The 19,955-nt window shown below is 37.9% G+C and overlaps 1 protein-coding gene across 1 annotated transcript in view; it reads left to right on the top strand.

Moving 5' to 3' along the window:
* LOC133557319 (glutamate receptor ionotropic, NMDA 2C-like) overlaps positions 1 to 19,955 on the top strand; it is a 170,955-nt gene that overhangs the window by 124,293 nt on the left and 26,707 nt on the right. The window contains exons 10-12 of the mRNA XM_061907693.1: positions 7,344 to 7,497; positions 7,658 to 7,783; positions 18,378 to 18,607. Coding sequence (XP_061763677.1) covers positions 7,344 to 7,497; positions 7,658 to 7,783; positions 18,378 to 18,607 — 510 coding nt within the window. The remainder of the gene's footprint in view (positions 1 to 7,343; positions 7,498 to 7,657; positions 7,784 to 18,377; positions 18,608 to 19,955) is intronic.

The raw sequence follows: 19,955 nt of genomic DNA, 5'->3' as shown, positions 1-19,955 counted from the left end.
GAAAATGAATATGGCGGCTGTGTTACCTCGGTGACGTCACATTCTGACGTCGTCGCTAAAAGAGCGATAAACAGAAAGGCGTTTAATTTGCCCAAATCCACCCATTTAGAGTTCGGAAATCGGTTAAAAAAATACTTGGTCTTTTTTCTGCAACATCAAGGTATATATTGACGCTTGCATAGGTTTGGTGATAATGTTCCCCTTTAAGACCTAACTTGAGGGAACCCCAACATTAAAAAAACAAAAAAAAAAGTGTATATCGTATTGGTTTTGAGAATGAAAAAATATCAACTTGGCCCCCGCGTGCTTTGATTTTTCAGTGTGCGGACCTCAGTGGAAAAAGTTTGGACACCCCTGAAGTAGTCAGGGAGCGTCACCAAAAATAATAACGTTCGAAGTTCCAGGTGAAAAAGTTGTGATCTGACCGATTCGCATAAAGTTTAATGTTCAGTCAAGAAAAACAAAGGGCTTTTCGGTATTGTTGTGGCTTGTTTCACCTGCAGGCAAACAAGTTTTTGCATCTTTCAAATCGCTTAAAGTCATGCGTTCCTTCGAGAGAGAGAGAGAGACAAAAAGCTGCTGCTGCTGTTTGGGGAGCTTTGGGATTTGCGCCAGATGCAAAACAACTTTTTGTGTTTTGTCACAGGAACTAAGGCCCCTTTGTGGAAAAGTAGACGCCTTTAACAGGAGAAAGAATACAAATGTAATGTGTTTTGATTCGATTATGTGATCCCCCCGCAACATCAAGAGGGACAAGCGGTAGAAAATGAATGGATGGGTGGATTAATGCGTAATTAATATGGAAAATACATAATCACAAGGTCAAGGATGTTTATTTTTTAACTCCAGACGAAGGTAGACACTTTTAACAAATGAACAAATATACATTTTAATTTAATTTAATTTAATTGTATTTAATTGTATTTAATTTTATTTAAATGTATTTAAATTAAATTAAACAAAATTAAATTATATTTAATTTAATTTGATTTAATTTAATTTAATTTAGATTAATTTAGATTAATTTAATTTAATGTAATTGAATTTTATTTTATTTTATTTTATTTTATTTTATTTCATTTAAAAGCTATAACTACAAAGGCAATGATGTGTTTTTTTTCAACTTTAGACCAAAGTAGACATTTTTAACAAATAAAGAAATATACATTTTAATTTAATTTAATTTAATTTAATTTAATCTAATTTGTTTTAATTTAATTTTATTTTATTTTATTTGATTGTATTTAATTTCATTTAATTTTCTTTAATTTTATTTAATTTTATTTAATTTTATTTGGATTTATTTTAAAAGCTATAATTAATGTCAAGGATGTGTGTTTTTTTTTAAACTCCAGATCAAGGTAGATACTTTTAACAAATAAAAAAAAAAGGTAAATGGTAAAAAAACAAAAACAATAAAGAAATACACATTTTAATTTCATTTCATTTCATTTAATTACAATTTTATTCAAATAAATTTAAAAGCTATCATTACAAGGTCAAGGATGTGTTTTATTTAAAACTCCAGACAAAGATAGGCACTTTTAAAAAGGGAAATAATACACTTTTTTTAAAATTCAATTTAACTCAATTTAATTCAATTTAATTAAACTAATTAAATTTAATTGATTTTAATAAAATGTGATTTATATAAAAACATAATTACAACGTCAAGTATTTGGGTTTTTTTTCTACTCCAGACAAAGGTAGACACTTTTAACAAGGAAAAGAATATACTTTTCATTTTATCAAATTTTATTTTATTTAATTATATGATCCCCCCGCAACCCCAAGTGGGACAAACGGTAGAAAATGGACGGGTGGATGGATGCATAATTAATATAGAAAATACATAATCACAAGGTCAAGGATGTTTATTGTTTAACTCCAGACAAAGGTAAACACTTTTAACACATGAAGGAATATACATTTAAATTTCATTTAATGTATTTTAATAAAATAAAATAAAATAAAATAAAATAAAATAAAATTAAATTAAATTAAATTAAATTAAATTAAATTAAATTAAATTAAATTAAATTAAATTGAATTCAATTCAATTGACTTAACTTAACTTATATAAAAACATAATTACAGGGTCAAGGATGTTTTTCAGTGGGAATAAGTATTAAGTTAATAGTCTTAATTATAAGAACCAATCATTTAAAGTTTATTTATAGCCCTTAATAACAAATGTCTCATAATTTTTTATCATAATAAAGAAGATGATAATGAAAACGTTATCTAATTACAATTATAATATAATTGATATAAAAAAATATATAATTGTAGGATCAAGGAGGACATGTCAGACAAAATAGTTATTGAAAAAAATTATATTAATTTAATGGCAATTATGTGGTAAATGTATAGTCACAGGGTCAATAATGTTTTCCAGGCAAAATCACTATTTAATTAATCAAAATATTAATGATGACGATGAGGGGAATTTTTTAATTAATTACAATTTTAAATAGTTAATATAACAAGACATTACTACAGGGCCAAGGATGTTTTTTTTTTTTTTTAAACTCCAGACAAAGGTAGACACTTTTAACACATTAAGGAATATACATTTTAATTTGATTTAATTTAATTTAATTTAATTTAATTTAATTTAATTTAATTTAATTTAATTTAATTTAATTTAATTTAATTTATTTTAATTTAATTTAATTTAATTATTATTATTATTTTTTTTTTGTCCTGTCCAGCTTCTCAGGCAAATCATATAGTTCAGATTTACTTTACAAGAGAGAAGTGTAGTTTAATTTAAAATTTAATTTAATTTAATGTAATTTAATTTAATTTAATTTTATTTTATTTTATTTTATTTTATTTTATTTTATTTAAAAGCCATAATTACAAGGTCAAGAATGTGTTTTATTAAAACTCCAGACAAAGGTAGACATTTTTAACAAAGGAAACAATATGCTTTTAATTAAATTAAATTTAATATAATTTAATTAAATTTATCCATCCATCCATTTCCTACCGCTTTTCCCTTTTTATTTTAATTTAACTTAACTTATATAAAAACATAATTACGGGTTCAAGGATATTTTTTTCAGTGAGAATAAGTTTTCAGTTGATAGTCCTAATAATAAGATAACCAATCAATCAATTAAATATTATTTTTTTATAGACCTTAATCACAAATGTCTCAACATTTTCATCATCATGAAGGTGATAAAAAAATGTTATATAATCACAATTATATGATAATTAATATGAAAAAAAATACATAATTGCAGGATCAAGAAACATTCGTCAGACACAATAATTATTGGAAAAAAATGATAATTTAATGACAAGTATGTGGCAAATAATGTAAAATGTATATTCAAACTATTTAATATATTAAAATATTCATGATGAGGATAATTTAATGAATTAACATTTTTAAGACAAGTCAAGGCTGTTTTTCCAGGCAGAATATTTATTAGTCTAATAATAATAATAATAATAATAATAGAGTTAAATTTATAATGAGGTTGTTCATATATATACTGTATATATATATATATATATATAAAAAAAAATCAAATATATTTATCAATATACATTTTATTGAAATAAAAAACGTAACCTTATTTTGGATGAAACCATGACATTTGAGGCCCTGATAAACAGACATTTTCACCAAGCCAATTGATACGAACTCATATCTATTCATCGTGAGTTGCCATAGCAACTAGTTTAAAAAAAAAAAAATTTGACAATATGTACAATACGTGATATTGTTATGGTTTTGTTGCACGGAGGTTGATGTGCTAACATCTTCCTGCCTCGCTGCTGTGGCGTCTCTTTGATGGACTCTAAAGTGGGTCAATGGTGTGACGGCACACACACACACACACACACGCACACACACATGCACACACACACACACACGTGCACACACACACACGTGCACATCAAACAGCTGCATGTCAGAAGGAGGCGGCGTGAGCAGGTGTTCTTCAGGATAGGCGCACCTGCTCCTGCTATTCCGCCGCCACAAAACTGTTGCGGCTCTAAAAAGGCTAGAAAGCACACGTGTCCAACTCAATGCCCCTGGGCTGAACCTGGCCCGCCACATCATTTAAATTGGCCCCCCACTTTCTTTCAAGTGGCTCATCTATTTATTGGATTTGTTCCGCCCCATCATATATTTGTCCCGCCAAGTCATTTTATGTGGTTTGTACATTATGTCATGTGGAATGCCCCATCATTTTAAGGTGGCCCTGAACATCATTTGAAGTGGCCTGTTGCATCATTTTATTGGCCTCCCACTTTATTTTTGTGGTCCACCAGCCACATCATTTTATGTAGTGCGCCACATTGTTTAATGTGGAATGCCACATCATAAAAAGTGGCCCGCCACATCATTTTCATGGCCTTGCACTTTATTTTATACAATCCACAAAATAATTTTTTATTCCCGCCACATAATTTTAAGCCGCCCATTTCAAATCATTTAATATGTCCCGGCGCATCATTTTAATGTCCCGCAACTTTATTCCATGTGGCCCATCTATTTATTGTAATTGTTCCGCCCCATCATATATTTGTCCAGCCAAGTCATTTTATGTGGTTTGCACATTATGTCATGTGGAACGCCCCATCATTTTAAAGTGGCCCTGAACATCACTTGAAGTGGCCTGTTGCATCATTTTATTGGCCTTCCACTTTATTTTTTGTGGTCCGCCAGCCACATCATTTTACCTAGTCCGCCACATTGTGTAATGTGGAATTCCACGTCATAAAAAGTGGCCCACCACGTCATTTTCATGGGCTTGCACTTTATTTTATACAGTCCACAAAATAATATTTTATTCCCGCCACATAATTTTAAGTCGCCCATTTCACATCATTTAATATGTCCCGGGGCATCATTTTAATGGCCCCCCACTTTATTCCATGTGACCCATCTATTTATTGTAATTGTTCCGCCCCATCATATATTTATCCAGCCAAGTCATTTTATGTAGTTTGCACATTATGTCATGTGGAATGCCCCATCATTTGAAGTAGCCTGTTGCATCATTTTATTGGCCTTCCACTTTATTTTTTGTGGTCCGCCAGCCACATCATTTTACGTAGTCCGTCACATTGTTTAATGTGGAATGCCACATCATAAAAAGTGGCCCGCCACATCATTTTCATGGCCGTGCACTTTATTTTCTACAGTCCACAAAATACTTTTTTATTCCCGCCACTTTATTTCAAGTGGCCCGCCACATAATTTTAAGCCGCCCCTTTCACATCATTTAATATGTCCCGCCGTATCATTTTAATGGCCCGCAACTTTGTTTTATTGCATGTGGAACACCACAGGTTTCATTTTGGCCTGACACATCATTTAAAGTGGCGGGCGAACCCTGAAAGGGACAAGCGGTAGAAAATGGATGGATGGATGGGCCATTAAAATGATGTAGCGGGTCCATTACATTATTCAAAGTTCCACCACTTTATTTCAAGATTATTTTGTCTGGCCCAACACGTCATTTTGTGGTCTGCCACATCATTTTAAGGGGCCCGACACATCATTTCAAGTAGCCCGTCACATCATTTTACATGGTCCACCGCTTCATTTTCATGGCCCTGCACTATATTTTATACAGTCCACAAAATTGTTTATATTTCCGCCGCTTTATTTCAAGTAGCCCGCCACATAATTTTAAGCCGCCCATTTCACATCATTTAATATGTCCCGCCGCGTCATTTTAATGGCCCGCCACTTTATTTTATTGCATGTGGAACACCACAAGATTTTATTGTGGCCCGACACATAATTTTAAGGGGCAGGCGACTCCTGAAAGGGACAAGTGGTAGAAAATGGATGGATGGATGGGCCATTAAAATGATGTAGCGGGTCTATTACAATATTTTAAGTTCCACCACTTTATTTCAAGTGGCCCAACACGTCGTTTTGTGGTCGGCCACATAATTTTAAATGGCCTTCCACATTATTTAAAGCAGGGGTCACCAACGCGGTGTCCGTGGGAACCAGGTCGCCCGTAAGGACCAGATGAGTCGCCCGCTGGCCTGTTCTAAAAATATCTCAAATAGCAGCACTTACCAGTGAGCTGCCTCTATTTTTTAAATTGTATTTATTTACTAGCAAGCTGGTCTCGCTTTGCTCGATATTTTTTATTCTAAGAGAGACAAAACTCAATTAGAAATTGAAAATCCAAGAAAATATTTTAAAGGCTTGGTCTTTAATGGTTTTAATAAAGTCATTCATTTGTTTTACTTTGCTTCTTATAACTTTCAGAAAGACAATTTTTAGAGAAAAAAGACAACCGTAAAAATGATTTTAGGATTTTTAAACACATATACCTTTTTACCTTTTAAATTCCTTCCTCTTCTTTCCTGACAATTTAAATCAATGTTTAAGTAAATTTGTTTTTTTTATTCGAAAGAATAATAAATACATTTTAATTTAATTCTTCATTTTAGCTTTTTTTTTTTTTGAGGAAAAACATTTGTGAAATATTTATTCAAATTTATTATGATTAAAATTAAAAGAATATATATTCTGGCAAATCTAGAAAATATGTAAAATCAAATTTAATATTTATTTCAAAGTCTTTTGAATTTCTTTTAAAATTTTTGTTCTGGAAAATCTAGAAGAAATAATGATTTGTCTTTGTTAGAAATATAGCTTGGTCCAATTTGTTATATATTCTAACAAAATGCAGATTGGATTTTAACCTATTTAAAACATGTCATCAAAATCCTAAAATTAATTTTAATCAGGAAAAATTACTTATGATAATTTTTTTTATTTTTTCAAAAAGATTCAAATTAGCTAGTTTTTCTCTTCTTTTTTTCGGTGGAATTTTGAATTTTTAAAGAATCGAAATTGAAGATAAACTATGTTTCAAAATGTAATTTTCATTTTTTTCCTGTTTTCTCCTCTTTTAGACCGTTCAATTAAGTGTTTTTTTCCATCATTTATTCTCTACGAAAAACCTACCGTAAAAGGAAAAAAAATGTATGACGGAATGACGGACAGAAATACCCATTTTTTTAATATATGTATAAATTTAATTTTTAAAGGTAAATTTAGCAAATTAGCTATTTCTGGCAATTTATTTAAGTGTGTATCAAACTGGTAGCCCTTGGCATTAATCAGTACCCAAGAAGTAGCTCTTGGTTTCAAAAAGGTTGTTGACCCCTGGTGTGTATAATAATCAACAACAGTTGCTTATGCGAATTGTGTAACAAAGTTATTATTTTTTTACGCAAACGGCGGTCTGAGGGCCGCAATAATTGCGTAGTGGTGGTCGATAAAAAATGTGTAAGATGGACAAATGGACAAAATCAGTGTGACTGAACACCGGACTTCTTTCCAGGTGTTCTACAGTCGCGCCGACATGGCCATCGGCTCCCTCACCATCAACGAGGAGCGCTCGGAAATCATCGACTTCTCCGTGCCGTTCGTGGAGACGGGCATCAGCGTCATGGTGGCGCGCAGCAACGGCACCGTCTCCCCGTCCGCCTTCCTCGGTGAGGACATCCGCAGACTTTCCATTCCCGTTCCTACTTTTAGAAAAACCGCCGCCTCTTCAGGAAAAGTTCCCGCGAAGCCCTCATGCACACGTCGCCCCGATTCCCGAGTGGAAACACCCGTTCACGCCCGGTGACCCGCCTTTGTCTCGCCCTGCAGAACCCTACAGTCCGGCCGTCTGGGTCATGATGTTCGTGATGTGCCTGACGGTGGTGGCCGTGACGGTGTTCGTGTTCGAGTACTTCAGTCCGGTCGGCTACAACCGCAGCCTGGTGAGCGCCAAAGGTGAGCTTGATCCCGGCCCAGCCCCCTAAAAAAACACAAATAGTGTGACAAGTGCCGGGCATGATGTTACGGGTCGTTCTCTCAATGATGCAGTTCGGGCTCGGACACAGCGTAAGGTAAGAAATACTGATTTATTGAAACTAAAAACAGAAAAACTTGCACGAAGCACAAAAGGCAAAAACCAACAGAACTAGCATGAGAGGTAGAAAAAACCCATAAGCATAGCATGGAGGCTAGCAAGTACCAAAATGGAATGAAGGTCGTCACTTCTTACGTGTAACAAAAACTAGGAAGCGAGGACGAGTAAACGGAAAAGGCAGGCTTAAATAAGGGACGTAATTACAAACAGGTGTGAGTCCGGAAACAAGAAGCAGGCCAAACAAATAGGAAACTATGGTAAAAAGGAAGTGCACAAACAAACTCAAAAATCCAAACAACATATGATCCGGGCAGCGGATCATAACAAAAAGATAAGTTAAAGTTAAAGTACCGATGATCGTCACACACACACACACACACACACACACACACACACACACACACACACACACACACACACACACACACACACACACACACACACACACGCACACACACACACAGAAAGAAATAGGTGTGGCGAAATTATTCCCTGCATTTGACCCATCACCCTTGATCACCCCCCTGGGAGGTGAGGGGAGCAGTGGGCAGCAGCGGTGGCCACGCCCGGGAATCGTTTTTGGTGATTTAACCCCCAATTCCAACCCTTGATGCTGAGTGCCAAGCAGGGAGGCAAAGGGTCCCATTTTTTTATAGTCTTTGGTATGACACGGTTTGAACTAGTGTTATTTTGCTTTCAGTACCAATATGTATTTCCGTGCATTTCAAAATAAAAGCGTCCACAACAAAGTCATTTGAAACAGAAAATGTTATTATTATACGTGATGTGCCTGACAGTGGTGGCCGTGATGGTGTTCGTGTTCGAGTACTGCAGTCAGGTCGGCTACAACCGCAGCCTGGTGAGCGCTAAAGGTGAGCCTGATCCCGGCCTAGCCCCCTAAAAAACAGAAATAGTTAAGTTAATGTCAATGTACCAATGATTGTCACACACACACACAACTCGGTGTGGTGAAATTATTCTCTGCCTTTGACCCATCACCCTTGATCACCCCCTGGGAGGTGAGGGGAGCAGTGGGCAGCAGCGGTGGCCACGCCCGGGAATCGTTTTTGGTGATTTAACCCCCAATTCCAACCCTTGATGCTGAATGCCAAGCAGGGAAGTAATGGGTTCCATTTTTATAGTCTTTGGTATGACTCGACCGGGGTTTGAACTCGTCCTGACTAGTGTTATTGTAACGCCCGGGTCGCATGGTGATGCGGGTTCGTTCTCCCAAGGATGCAGTCGGGCTTCGAACACAGCATGAAGGTAAGAACAAATTATTTATTTGAAAATAAACCAGACTATGGAAAAGAAAAACTTGCTTTAAGCACAAAAGGCAAAACAAAAGAGCTAGCATGGGAGCTAGAAGATCAAAGGCTTAGCGCGGACGCTAGCAAGTACAGAACTGGGAACAAAAGTGGTTACAAGATGTGAGAACACAAACTACGAGGCCAGACCGACTGACGGGAGAAGGCGGGGTAAAATAACGACAGTGATTACAAAAAACGGTCTGCGTCTGGAACAAGCGTCAGGTGAAACTTGTACGTAACCATGGTGACAAAATAAACAAGGAAGTGCAACCAGGAACTAAAGAAGTCAAACACTAATAGAACAAAATACAAAAAGACTCAAAAACCTAAACATAATATGATCCGGGCAGCGGATCATAACAGTTATTTTGCTTTCAGTACCAATATGTACGTATTTCTGTGCATTTCAAAATAAAGGCGCCCACAACAAAGTAATTTGAAACAGAAAATATTATTATCATACGTTATGTTCTTGATGTGCCTGACGGTGGTGGCCGTGACGGTGTTCGTGTTCGAGTACTTCAGTCAGGTCGGCTACAACCGCAGCCTGGTGAGCGCTAAAAGTGAGCTTGATCCCGGCCTAGCCCCCTAAAAAACACAAATAGTTAAGTTAAAGTACCAGTGATTGTCACACCTACACACACACACACACACACACACACACCTACACACACACACACACACAACTAGAAGTGGCGAAATTATTCTCTGCATTTGATGCTGAGTGCCAAGCGGGGAGGTAATGGGTCCCATTTTTATAGTCTTTGGTTTGACTCGACCGGGGTTTTGAACTCCTCCTGACTAGTGTTTGTGGACGACATTCCCTGTCGCCTCTTGGGTTCCAATGACCACCCAGGAAGGACATGATCGTCGAGCAGGTTTGACTCTTTTATTTTTCAATAACAGATGTCTTTTTCGCCGTCGTCGCTCCTTGTCTCTCGCGTCTTGCTTCCGGTTTTTCTCCAGTCACTGCTGCGGACTCTCCTCCTTCTGCCCCGATCTCTCCTCCTTCTCCCCTTTTATACACTGCGAGGAGATACGTAGATTGTTTACGAGCCACGCACTTGATCTAGATTGCGGCGTCGCTCCCAGCGGCCCACGCCTCTCCACTCAGCCGCATTCTCTGCCTCCTTGCCGCCATCTTGGGCCGGGCTCCAGCATGTCCTCCCCCGCCGTCGGACCGTCGGCTCCGCCTCTCCACAGTGGTAACAATATGTATTTCCGCGCATTTCAAAATAAAGGCGTCCACAACAAATTAATTTGAACAGATAATGTTATTATGATACATGCAACATATGTTTTCAAAATAACTATTTAAGAAATAAAATGCTTTTAAATAACGTAGTGAACACACTAGCCCAGCAGGCACAGGACATGACAACTAGGTGAGAACTTGTTGAGCCACTCAAACGTAACGTTGAAGCAACGTTCTTTTTGGTGACGTTTAATCAATGTCAGGTTGTGACGTTGATTCGACCTTTGAAATTTGGTCATTTTCCCAACCAACATTTTACAACAAAGATAAAACGTTGAAACAACATGCTTTTTGCCTTGGACCCAACATTGCGGCTGGATCGGAAAAAAAAAGTTGCTTTATTACGAGCGAAGGTCATTATACAGGTCTGCAGTACCTGGAGGAGCTAGGGTCAACAACAATGAAGGACTCCTTACCTGGAGAAGCCAAACCATCAGTTGTATACTCGGCCTTCAAGTGTGTGTGTGTGTGTGTGTGTGTGTGTGTGTGTGTGTGTGTGTGTGTGTGTGTGTGTGTTTGTGTGCGCTAAGTCAGGAGAGCACATCCTGACCATAAAAGGAGATGTTCTTGTGTAAGTGACTAGAAAGACAACCGATGTATGCCATAACTTGTAGGTTGACGTTAAGATAAGCATGGAGTCTCTCCTCCAGGATAGGGCTATCACTTTTGCATTCCATAGACTGAATTTATTGCCTCTTCTCGTGAGAGAGTTAATCATGTCCACATAAAATATTTCCAACGAAGGCTCCTTAATTTATCATGGTTTTAACCAATTTTTTACTTAAACCTGGTGGTTTGCTTTCTCCATATGTAGAACATAATATGAGTTAATTAAATAATGTCATAGTTATTTTTAGCTATTCCTCGTCCTGCAGTGATAATGATACTCGTAAGAAAGTCACTTTATTCGTCGCCATGGAGGTGAGCGTTAATGATTTAGAAGTGACTCCATCAGTTGTATGTGTGTGTGTGTGTGTGTGTGTGCTATGTCAGGAGAGCACATCCTGACCATGAAAGGAGATGTTCTTGTGTAAGTGACTAGAAAGACAACCGATGTATGCCATAACTAGGTTGACGTTAAGATAAGCATGGAGTCTCTCCTCCAGGATAGGGCTATCACTTTTGCATTCAATACTCTGAATTTATTGCCTCTTCTCGTGAGAGAGTTAATCATGTCCACATAAAATATTTCCAACGAACGCTCCTTAATTTATCATGGTTTTAACCAATTTTTACTTAAACCTGGTGGTTCGTTTTCTCCATATGTAGAACATAATACGAGTTAATTAATTACCGTCATAGTTATTTTTAGTTATTCCTCGTCCTGTAGTGATAATGATACTTGTAAGAAACTCACTTTATTCGTCGCCATGGAGGCGATAGTTAGTGATTTAGAAGTGACTCCATCAGTTGTACGTGTGTGGTTGTGTGTGCTATGTCTGGAGAGCACATCCTGACCATAAAAGGAGATATTCTTGTATAAGTAACTAGAAAGACAACCGATGTATGCCATAACTTGTAGGTTGACGTTAAGATAAGCATGGAGTCTCTCCTCCAGGATAGGGCTATCACTTTTGCATTCCATAGTCTGAGTTTATTGCCTCTTCTCGTGAGAGAGTTAATCTTGTCCACATAAAATATTTCCAACGAACGCTCCTTAATTTATCACGGTTTTAACCGTTTTTTACTTAAACCTGGTGGTTCGCTTTCTCCATATGTAGAACATAATACGAGTTAATTAATTAACGTCATAGTTATTTTTAGCTATTCCTCGTCCTGCTGTGATAATGTTACTTGTAAGAAACTCACTTTATTCGTCGCCATGGAGGCGATAGTTAGTGATTTAGAAGTGACTCCATCAGTTGTACGTGTGTGGTTGTGTGTGTGTGTGCTATGTTAGGAGAGCACATCCTTTCCATAAAAGGAGATGTTCTTGTGTAAGTGACTAGAAAGACAACCAATGGAAGCCATAACTTGTAGGTTGACGTTAAGATAAGCATGGAGTCTCTCCTCCAGGATAGGGCTATCACTTTTGCATTCCATAGTCTGAGTTTATTGCCTCGTCTCGTAAGAGAGTTAATCTTGTCCACATAAAATATTTCCAACGAACGCTCCTTAATTCATCATGGTTTTAACCAATTTTTACTTAAACCTGGTGGTTTGCTTTCTCCACATGTAGAACATAATATGAGTTAATTACTTAACGTCATAGTTATTTTTAGCTATTCCTCGTCCTGCAGTGATAATGATACTTGTAAGAAACTCACTTTATTCGTCGCCATGGAGGCGAGAGTTAGTGATTTAGAAGTGATTCCATCAGTTGTGTGTGTGTGTGTGTGTGTGTGTGTGTGTGTGTGTGTGTGTGTGTGTGTGTGTGTGCGCGCTATAACAGGAGAGCACATCCTGACCATGAAAGGAGATGTTCTTGTATAAGTAACTAGAAAGACAACCGATGTATGCCGTAACTTGTAGGTTGACGTTCACATAAGCATGCAGTCTCTCCTCCAGGATAGGGCTATCACTTTTGCATTCCATAATCTGAATTTATTGCCTCTTCTCGTGAGAAAGTTAATCCTGTCCACATAAAATATTTCCAACGAACGCTCCTTAATTTATCATGGTTTTAACCGTTTTTTACTTAAACCTGGTGGTTTGATTTCTCCATATGTAAAACATAAGATGAGTTAATTAATCAACGTCATAGTTATTTTTAGCTATTCCTCGTCCTGCAGTGATAATGTTACTTACGTGATTTAGAAGTGACTCCATCAGTTGTGTGTGTGTGTGTGTGTGTGTGTGCTAAGTCAGGAGAGCACATCCTGACCATAAAAGGAGATGTTCTTGTGTAAGTGACTAGAAAGACAACCGATGTATGCCATAACTTGTAGGTTGACGTTAAGATAAGCATGGAGTCTCTCCTCCAGGATAGGGCTATCACTTTTGCATTCAATACTCTGAATTTATTGCCTATTCTCGTGAGAGAGTTAATCATGTCCACATAAAATATTTCCAACGAATGCTCCTTAATTTATCATGGTTTTAACCGTTTTTTACTTAGCCCTGGTGGTTCGTTTTCTCCATATGTAGAACATAATATGAGTTGATTAATTAACGTCATAGCTAGGTTGTCCTGCAGTGATAATGCTACTTGTAAAAAACTTTATTTGTCGCCATGGAGGCGAGAGTTGGTGATTTAGAAGTAGCTGAAACACTGCAAAAGGACAATCTCAATTTTCAACTTTAGCCCGGACACGCCATGGTTTGGAGACCTCGGAGCTAATCAATCCCAGCATGCAGGTCTGAAAGGTCATGTTCTACTTTTTTAATTAACGTTCGTCACCACGATAATCGAAGTTAGATGGATGGCGGCGGCGGCGGCACTCCTTCGCTCGTGCCGGTCGGGAAGGCATGCGGCGTCGCTTCGCCGCTGGAAGTGCGCAACACGTGAATACCGGCGGCGTGAAATGAGACCCTCAAAACCGACGGCGGGCAGGGTCATCAATCAATGTACAGAAGCCGTGTGGACACGCCCCCACCTACAAAACTTTGTCATTAAATTACATCATTTCCAGGGGAAAATATAAAAAAATATATTCAAAAACCCCCTGTTGTGATATTCTTACAAAAAAATTAGCATTTATATCAAACTATTGGGTCCTAACCTGTATCAGTTGGGGACATCTCTACGCTGCTGATCTGCTTGAGATGGTTTCCTGTGGACGGGACTCTCGCTGCTGTCTTGGAGCCACTATGGATTGAACTTTCACAGTATCATGTTAGACCCGCTCGACATCCATTGCTTTCGGTCCCCTAGAGGGGGGGGGGGTTGCCCACATCTGAGGTCCTCTCCAAGGTTTCTCATAGTCAGCATTGTCACTGGCGTCCCACTGGATGTGAATTCTCCCTGCCCACTGGGTGTGAGTTTTCCTTGCCCTTTTGTGGGTTCTTCCGAGGATGTTGTAGTCGTAATGATTTGTGCAGTCCTTTGAGACATTTGTGATTTGGGGCTATATAAATAAACATTGATTGATTGATTGATTGATTGATAATTTAAATTATGCATGCGAATAATTTACTAGTACTAATTAAAATTCAAAAGTAAACTGATTTTGAAATTAAATGTTTGATAGAACTAATTACAACGATCCATAAATAATATAATTTAATGATTGAAAATACAATATTTTAGAATTTTTCAAATATTTTTTTTTAATTTGGAAAAAAAAAGTTTATGCAACATTACATTTTATTACCCATTTGTACAGTGGAACCTCAATGGTTTAAAATAGGGTTCTTAAATTGAAACGTTTATATAAAGAAGCAAACTTGTCCATAATAAAAAATGAAAGTATAGATAATGGGTTCCAGTCTTGACAAAAGTCCATATTTTATTAAGGGTTTGTACACTTTGAACACAATAATAAGTGCTACTGTACATCATACAAACATAACAAGGAGGTGATTGATCAATTTTTTTTTTATCAACAAGTCAAAGCAACAATGACAAGCTGAACGTCTGCCAACATGCCCTCACAAACAATCAGCAATCACAAATATCCTTAACTTCAACAACCATGTTGCTGTAAAAAAACAACAATTTTAGAAGCTGCAGCCAGCCACCATGGCCCCCCACTCCCCTCTGTTGCTAGATATCTCAGGATGTACATTGTAATATGTGTATGTGCATATATATTTCATTTCTAAAAGTGGAATATTTATTGTGAAGTAATAGGAACCTTAAAAACGTGAATCATTCATAAACACTCATTTTCATTCATTGTTATTTTTTGAGCTCTGACAGTTTGTAATTAAAAAAAAAAAAAAACTAAAATTCTCAGGGATCCTAAAGGGATTCACTCAATAAATTGTTAAAAATAAGTCATACTTTCGTTTTTATTGACTTTATTTTCAACGCTTAAAGGCCTACTGAAAGCCACCACTAGCGACCACGCAGTCTGATAGTTTATATATCAATGATGAAATATTAACTTTGCAACACATGCCGATACGGCCTCGCTTTTCATCACATAATTCCACAGTATTCTGGAATCTGTGTTGCTGAATCTTTTGCACTTTGTTCAATTAATAATGGAGACGTCAAAGAAGAAAGATGTAGGTGGGAAGCGGTGAATTGCGGCCGCCTTTAGCAACACAAACACAGCCGGTGTTTCCTTGTTTACATACCCGAAAGATGACGATGAAGCTTTAATATGGAACAGAGCGGTCAAGCGAACATGGTCCCCCACCACATGTCAACCGGCAGGTTTCGGTGAGAAAATTGTGGTAGTAAGTCGGCTCTTACCGTAGACATGAGCGGAGAGCTTGCGTCATTCCTCCTGCACCTTTCAAAGAGGCATCTGCGGACTCTCTTACCTCCTCCCGCCGGCCGCCCCCGACCGTCGGATGCTTCCACCGTGGAGGAAGCATCGGCTGCCTTCGCCTTGTCAAGAAACGTGGCTTCCCTCGGAGACACACCCGTGGCCACACCCCTCTGACTTTCAGGTTTTAGAGGTACGACCATAAATTTCACTAAAACACTAGTAATCCAATAAGCAGATAAGTAATTGTCCAGTAATTTTCTGGACATCTGTGTTGCTGAATCTTTTGCAATTTGTTCAATTAATAACGGAGACGTCAAAAAAGAAAGATGTAGGTGGGAAGCGGTGAATTGCGGCCGCCTTTAGAAAAACAAACACAGCCGGTGTTTCCTTGTTTACATTCCCGAAAGATGACGGTGAAGCTTTACTATGGAACGGAGCGGTCAAGCGAACATGGTCCCCTACCACATGTCAACCGGCAGGTTTGGGTGAGAAAATGGTGGTAATAAGTCGGCTCTTACCGTAGACATGAGCGGAGAGCTTGCGTCGTTCCTCCTGCACCGGGGGAAAAGGGTGAAGTGTCCTGCCCAAGGACACAACAGCAGCGACTTTGATGTCAATAGGTGGGAAGCGAACCTGCAACCCTCAGGTTTCTGGCACGGCCGCTCTACCCACTACGCCATGCCGCCCCAAACACTAGTAACCCAATAAGCAGATAAGGGATTTTCCAGATTTATCCTAGTAAATTTGTCTAATAACATCTGAATCGCTCTGCCGTCTAGTTTTATTTATTTATTTTTTCTCTAGTCAATCAATCAATCAATCAATGTTTATTTATATAGCCCCAAATCACAAATGTCTCAAAGGGCTGCACAAACCATTACGACTACAACATCCTCGGAAGAACCCACAAAAGGACGAGGAAAACTCACACCCAGTGGGCAGGGAGAATTCACATCCAGTGGGACGCCAGTGACAATGCCGACTATGAGAAACCTTGGAGAGGACCTCAGATGTGGGCAACACCCCCCCACCCCCCTCTAGGGGACCGAAAGCAATGGATGTCGAGCGGGTCTAACATGATACTGTGAAAGTTCAATCCATAGTGGCTCCAACACAGCCGCGAGAGTTCAGTTCAAAGCGGATCCAAGACAGCAACGAGAGTCCCGTCCACAGGAAACCATCTCAAGCGGAGGCGGATCAACAGCGTAGAGATGTCCCAACCGATACACAGGCGAGCGGTCCATCCTGGGTCTCGACTCTGGACAGCCAGTACTTCATCCATGGTCATCGGACCGGACCCCCTCCACAAGGGAGGGGGTGACATAGGAGAAAAAAGAAAAGAAGCGGCAGATCAACTGGTCTAAAAAGGAGGTCTATTTAAAGGCTAGAGTATACGGATGAGTTTTAAGGTGAGACTTAAATGCTTCTACTGAGGTGGCATCTCGAACTGTTACCGGGAGGGCATTCCAGAGTACTGGAGCCCGAACGGAAAACGCTCTATAGCCCGCAGACTTTTCTTGGGGCTCTAGGAATCACTAACAAGCCGGAGTCTTTTGAACGCAGATTTCTTGCCGGGACATATGGTACAATACAATCGGCAAGATAGGATGGAGCTAGACCGTGTAGTATTTTATATGTAAGTAGTAAAACCTTAAAGTCACATCTTAAGTGCACAGGAAGCCAGTGCAGGTGAGCCAGTATAGGTATATATGTATGTATATATGTATATAAAGGTATATACAGTATAGGTATATATGTATGTATATATGTATATAAAGGTATATACAGTATAGGTATATATGTATGTATATATGTATATAAAGGTATATACAGTATAGGTATATATGTATGTATATATGTATATAAAGGTATATACAGTATAGGTATATATGTATGTATATATGTATATAAAGGTATATACAATATAGGTATATATGTATGTATATATGTATATAAAGGTATATACAGTATAGGTATAGACGTATGTATGTATGTATGTATATAAAGGTATATACAGTACATGCGTAATATGATCAAACTTTCTTGTTCTTGTCAAAAGTCAAGCAGCCGCATTTTGTACCAACTGTAATCTTTTAATGCTAGACATGGGGAGACCCGAAAATAATACGTTACAGAAATCGAGACGAGGCGTAACAAACGCATGGATAATGATCTCGGCGTCTTTAGTGGACAAAATGTCCGTCACTCTAACTTTCCTCATCCACAAATCTTTCATCCTCGCTCAAATTAATGGGGAAATCGTCGCTTTCTCGGTCCGAATCGCTCTCGCTGCTGGTGGCCATGATTGTAAACAATGTTCGGATGTGAGGAGCTCCACAACCCGTGACGTCACGCGCACTTCCGGTACAGGCAAGGCTTTTTTATTAGCGACTAAAAGTTGCGAATTTTATCATCGATGTTCTCTACTAAATCCTTTCAACAAAAATATGGCAATATGGCGAAATTATCAAGTATGACACATATAATGGACCTGCTATCCCCGTTTAAATAAGACAATCTCATTTCAGTAGGCCTTTAAGAATGAGTAAATATGGATATTTTTGTGCAGCATCGGGCGGCCCCACCTTCACCATCGGCAAGTCGGTGTGGTTGCTGTGGGGCATCGTCTTCAACAACTCAGTGCCCATCGAGAACCCCAAGGGCACCACCAGCAAGATCATGGTTCTGATCTGGGCCTTCTTCGCCGTCATCTTCCTGGCCTCCTACACCGCCAACCTGGCCGCCTTCATGATCCAGGAGCAGTACATCGACACCGTGTCCGGGCTCTCGGACAAGAAGGTAAGAGACCGAGTCCCCGTGGGGGTGTTGGGGGGCGGAGCCACGTGAAGACGGCACGGCGGCGTCGATAAGCCAATCAATGGCTGACTTTGGTCTAACCGTGGGCTTTTGTCTCCAGTGTTTGTCCGTCAATAGTCCGCCCCCGGGTGGTCTCCCCCCCATCCTAAATAAATGCCAACAAACAGCGTTTGGTGCAGATCTGGATAAAGGTGCAGATGGAGGATTTTTACAGGGTTATGTCAGTTGACCGCCACCTAGCTCCAGCTGTCATATTTACCAATCAATCAATCAATCAATGCCCTAAAACAGTGTTTTTCAACCTTTTTAGAGCCAAAGCACATTTTTTTTGCGTTGAAAAAATGCGGAGGCACACCAGCACCTTCAGAAATCGTTAAAAAAAACTAAAATCAGTTGACAGTTAAAATTTGTTGTCCCAGTTGTTGGGTATGACTTTAAAGCAGGGGTCCCCAAACCAGCGTCCAAAATCCGGCCTGCGGGAAATCCCAAGTAAAAAAAAATTAAATAACAATATTATTTTATTTTAATTTTTTTTTTTAAATCTGTCCTTTCTAATCCATTTTACTCATTTTAGTTTCATAAAAAAAAAAAAATCCAACTAAAAATGTCTAAAATTGTTTTATACCCCTTTTGTCATAGAAAATGACAAAACACATTTCCGCCCCCCAAAAATATTTCAAAGTGGAATATTTGATTGTATTCCTAAAAAATAAGAAAATAAATAAGAATAAAAAATCCAACAAAAAATGTCTAAAATTGTTTTGCACCCCTTTTGTCATAGAACATGACAAAACACATTTTCGCCACCAAAAAATATTTCAAAGTGGAATATTTGATTATATTCATAAAAAAAATTACAATAAAAATCAAAACTCCAACAAAAAATATCTAAAATTGTTTTATACCCCTTTTGTCATAGAACATGGCAAAACACATTTCCACCCCCAAAAAAATATTTCAATGTGGAATATTTGATTACATTAATTTAAAAAAAATAAAAAAAAATAAAAAATTCTACAAAAAATTTCTAAAATTGTTTTATACAACTTTTGTCATAGAACATGACAAAACACATTTCCGCCCCCAGAAAATATTTCAAAGTGGAATATTTGATTGTATTCCTAAAAAATAAGAAAATAAATAAGAATAAAAAATCCAACAAAAAATGTCTAAAATTGTTTTATACCCCTTTTGTCATAAAACATGGCAAAACACATTTTCGCCACCAAAAAATATTTTAAAGTGGAATATTTGATTATATTCATAAAAAAATTTATAAATACAAATAAAAAATCCAACAAAAATGGTCTAAAAATTTATTCTACCCCTT

The sequence above is a fragment of the Nerophis ophidion genome, linkage group LG08, assembly GCF_033978795.1.
Source record: "Nerophis ophidion isolate RoL-2023_Sa linkage group LG08, RoL_Noph_v1.0, whole genome shotgun sequence".
Classification (NCBI taxonomy): domain Eukaryota; kingdom Metazoa; phylum Chordata; class Actinopteri; order Syngnathiformes; family Syngnathidae; genus Nerophis; species Nerophis ophidion.
The sequence above is the reverse complement of the archived record's forward strand: the minus strand, read 5'-3'. Positions and strand labels throughout refer to the sequence as shown.